Source organism: Brassica oleracea, unplaced genomic scaffold (genome assembly GCF_000695525.1).
Source record: "Brassica oleracea var. oleracea cultivar TO1000 unplaced genomic scaffold, BOL UnpScaffold01049, whole genome shotgun sequence".
NCBI classification, from domain to species: Eukaryota; Viridiplantae; Streptophyta; class Magnoliopsida; order Brassicales; family Brassicaceae; genus Brassica; species Brassica oleracea.
In genome coordinates this window covers 19105-22016 of record NW_013617619.1, presented here as the reverse complement: position 1 = coordinate 22016, position 2912 = coordinate 19105, and the positions used below count along the sequence as shown (strand labels likewise).

General features: G+C 34.9%; 2 protein-coding genes across 2 annotated transcripts; one reads left to right on the top strand and one right to left on the bottom strand.

The window, feature by feature from the left end:
- Positions 1–644: 644 nt before the first annotated feature.
- On the top strand, positions 645–1582 carry LOC106320746. Its single transcript, XM_013759112.1, has 3 exons — positions 645–668; positions 738–1026; positions 1368–1582. The coding sequence occupies exons 1-3, from the start codon at positions 645–647 to the stop codon at positions 1580–1582; spliced, it is 528 nt and encodes a 175-aa protein (XP_013614566.1).
- Positions 1583–1754: 172 nt separating this feature from the next.
- On the bottom strand, positions 1755–2906 carry LOC106320748 (NADH dehydrogenase [ubiquinone] 1 beta subcomplex subunit 2-like). The gene is made up of 4 exons (XM_013759114.1): positions 2794–2906; positions 2592–2637; positions 2450–2491; positions 1755–1984 (listed from the first exon to the last, which is right to left on the bottom strand). The coding sequence occupies exons 1-3, from the start codon at positions 2889–2891 to the stop codon at positions 2450–2452; spliced, it is 186 nt and encodes a 61-aa protein (XP_013614568.1). The 5' UTR covers positions 2892–2906; the 3' UTR covers positions 1755–1984.
- Between the last annotated feature and the right edge of the window lie 6 nt (positions 2907–2912).

The following is a 2912-nucleotide window of genomic DNA, read 5'->3' as shown; positions in this document are numbered from 1 at the left end:
ATGATCATAGTGCTTGAGTTGGTAAAGGGGTGGAGGATCATTTCAAAGTTTATCTTATAACAAAAAGAATATAGACCATTAGATTTTTTTTATTTTTAATTTTAATTTTATGTTTTCTTAAAGAAAACTTAGAATTGTTTCAAGTTCATTTTAAAACAATTTCTCAGATGTTATATAAAATTAAAATATATTTTCATAGAAAATAAATTTATTGTAAACACACACGGGCGGGTCGGGCCAACCCCTAGTATTTATATAACTTAAAGCCACCCATCACCTGAGTTTGTCATAAATATATTAATATTTATAAATATGATACATTTAATTTCATCACTTGCGTAAGTACTTCAGTTTACAATAATTATTTGACATCATCATTACTAACCAAATTTACTAACGCTAATTATGTTAATATTATATCACATTATTTAATATATATTATATAAATTCTATAAACTACAAATCATACCTTAAAAATATGTATGTTTGATAGTACGAGGGAAAAAAGTTTCTTTGGTTTAGAATACACATACAAAAAATGAAAAAGAGTGATACGCTGATACGGATTATTTCATGTATCCCTAACAAATATACTGTAAATAATGATATTAACTAAAATAAAAAGTTCATTATTTACTGTGTAAATGCGTTTTTTAGCGGACCTAATGGTTTTATACGAGGGTTCAAACTGTACTTTTTTAATTCTCTTTGTATTTTAGCTTCTTTGAAGATGTTAGACATCTGATGTGATGACTCTCGTGAAACACAGCTTGCAAGATCTGCAGCTGACTCTACGCGGCAACGAATCATCAAATGTGAACGAGAAAATCGCTGCGTATGATCGTTATAAGAACAAGCTCAAGAAGGAGACACTCAAGTGCTTGAAGAACAATATGAACGGAAGCAGCGGAGAAGGAGGAGGAAAAGAGGGGATGCCAAGAGAGCAGAACCTTCTGTTTGTAGCCGAGGCTTTGAAGGAAGCGAGGATAGTCGTTGTGACGATGGTTGGGTCTTTGTTCTCGCTTGGTTCGGCTTAAACTTTTCATGGGCCCTGTGCTTTACGCTAAGATAGGTTTGTAAGAAAATTGTTTACAATAATGATAAAATGAAAAAAAAATTTCTCTGCTAAAATTTGTGGACCAGAATTACTCAAATAATTTAAAACATAATTTAGTTTCCAGTTTCAGTTAAAGGCGCGTATCCGTGGTTTCTTCTTCCCAATGATACACGCTCCTCTGCATATTTTGTTGAACACTCTCTGCAATATTTGCCAGACATCTTTTTGAAAATACAGGGCCCTAAATCCTAAGGAAATTTGTAGAAATTTTTTTGGACCATGTGCTTTTGCACTGTCAGCATTCCCTTAGAGCCGGCACTGCTTGGTTGTATTCCTTGGCTAGAGAGGAGATGGAGCAAAGGGTCTTTGTCTTCCATCTTTAGTGTTCGGTCTTCGTATTGGTTAGATAATGTATGGGGCGATACCGCGGCTGCAAGGTTGGAAGCGCTTGAGATAGAGTTGGAATCTATTTTCCGGCGACTGATTCATACACGAGTTTCACTTCTTAATATTCTTACCAACTAGACATTTTGTATTTGATGTCAAGTAAACGGACATGTTTAATTAACATTAGAGTACATTATATTCATTTTTAATAAGTAAGCTTGTACATTATATTCAAATTTTTACCAGTTACTAAACCACTAGACATGAACTATATGATTATTTTCTTTGTAACTCGTAATACTTGGAAGTCTAACATGAATCTCGCGACTGGTTTTTATTTTAAATTCATTTGTAGATAGCAAAACAACATCACGAAAGTGCAATCCAAGTAGCAACTTAGAACATAAGCAGCAAGTCTTAAAAAGTTTAGTACAAAAACAATTCACGTCTTCTTTCACAATTCTCTTTATTTCGACATAAGAAGCTGAAAAAAGCAAGACATACATTTTTTCGCCATGATCTTCAAAGGTTCAACGAGACCTAGCAGCAAAACCCAAAACAAGATTAGTCTCAAGTGTAATTTGAGCAATGCTTATCCAGACTATAGCTAGGTTTGATAATATATATAGCTCGACCAATGTTTGAATAACTACAAACTAACACAGAGAAACATTATAATACGTGACAATTATTAACGATTTTCCAATTGCCATTTCAGTTTAACGAAAATGTAAATTCAGGAGGAAAAGATAACGATCCTCTTAAGCTTTTAGCACCAGTTACCTGAGAGCTGAATCCAGATGAAAGCTACAAACTTTCTTGAAAAACTAACTACAACCCAATCTCCTTAACAAATACTACTTTGTATTACTAAATCATTATCATATATGCATAGAAATTAACGAACTGCACAAACAACCACAAGCGTCTAAAACAGAAAAGGGATGTTTTTTGTTTTCAATCTTTATTGATAGGTATGAGAAGAAGTGTGAGTATAGACACTACCTAGTGATGATCACCATGGCCATCCCACGGGTGTCTCCATCCCTATAATAAAAAATTCGCATTTAAGCAACACCCATTGATGGAAAAAAGATGAGCAGAAACGAAACAATTCGACGGACATCAAGGCAAATGAGAGTGTTACCATGACTACAGGACCATCTTGCTTTGCTCTGTACAGAATCCAGAACCTGATCATTAAACGAAATTGACATTGGTTCCCTTCGGAGACTTCAAAACATCAACATCTACCCGATTTTGCCTCTGATCTAGCTAGCTAGGGTTCGAGATTTTTTTTTTTATTAAAGAAAAAAGAGAAAACGAAGATCGGAGAGAAAAATTGGTACCACATAACGCCGCACAAGCCCTTTCCGGCGACGGTGTGCCACGTCTTGGGAGTGGCCACGGTGACTCCCTTGTATGTTATACCTCCTCCTCCACCCATTCTCTCGAACCAAAACCCTAG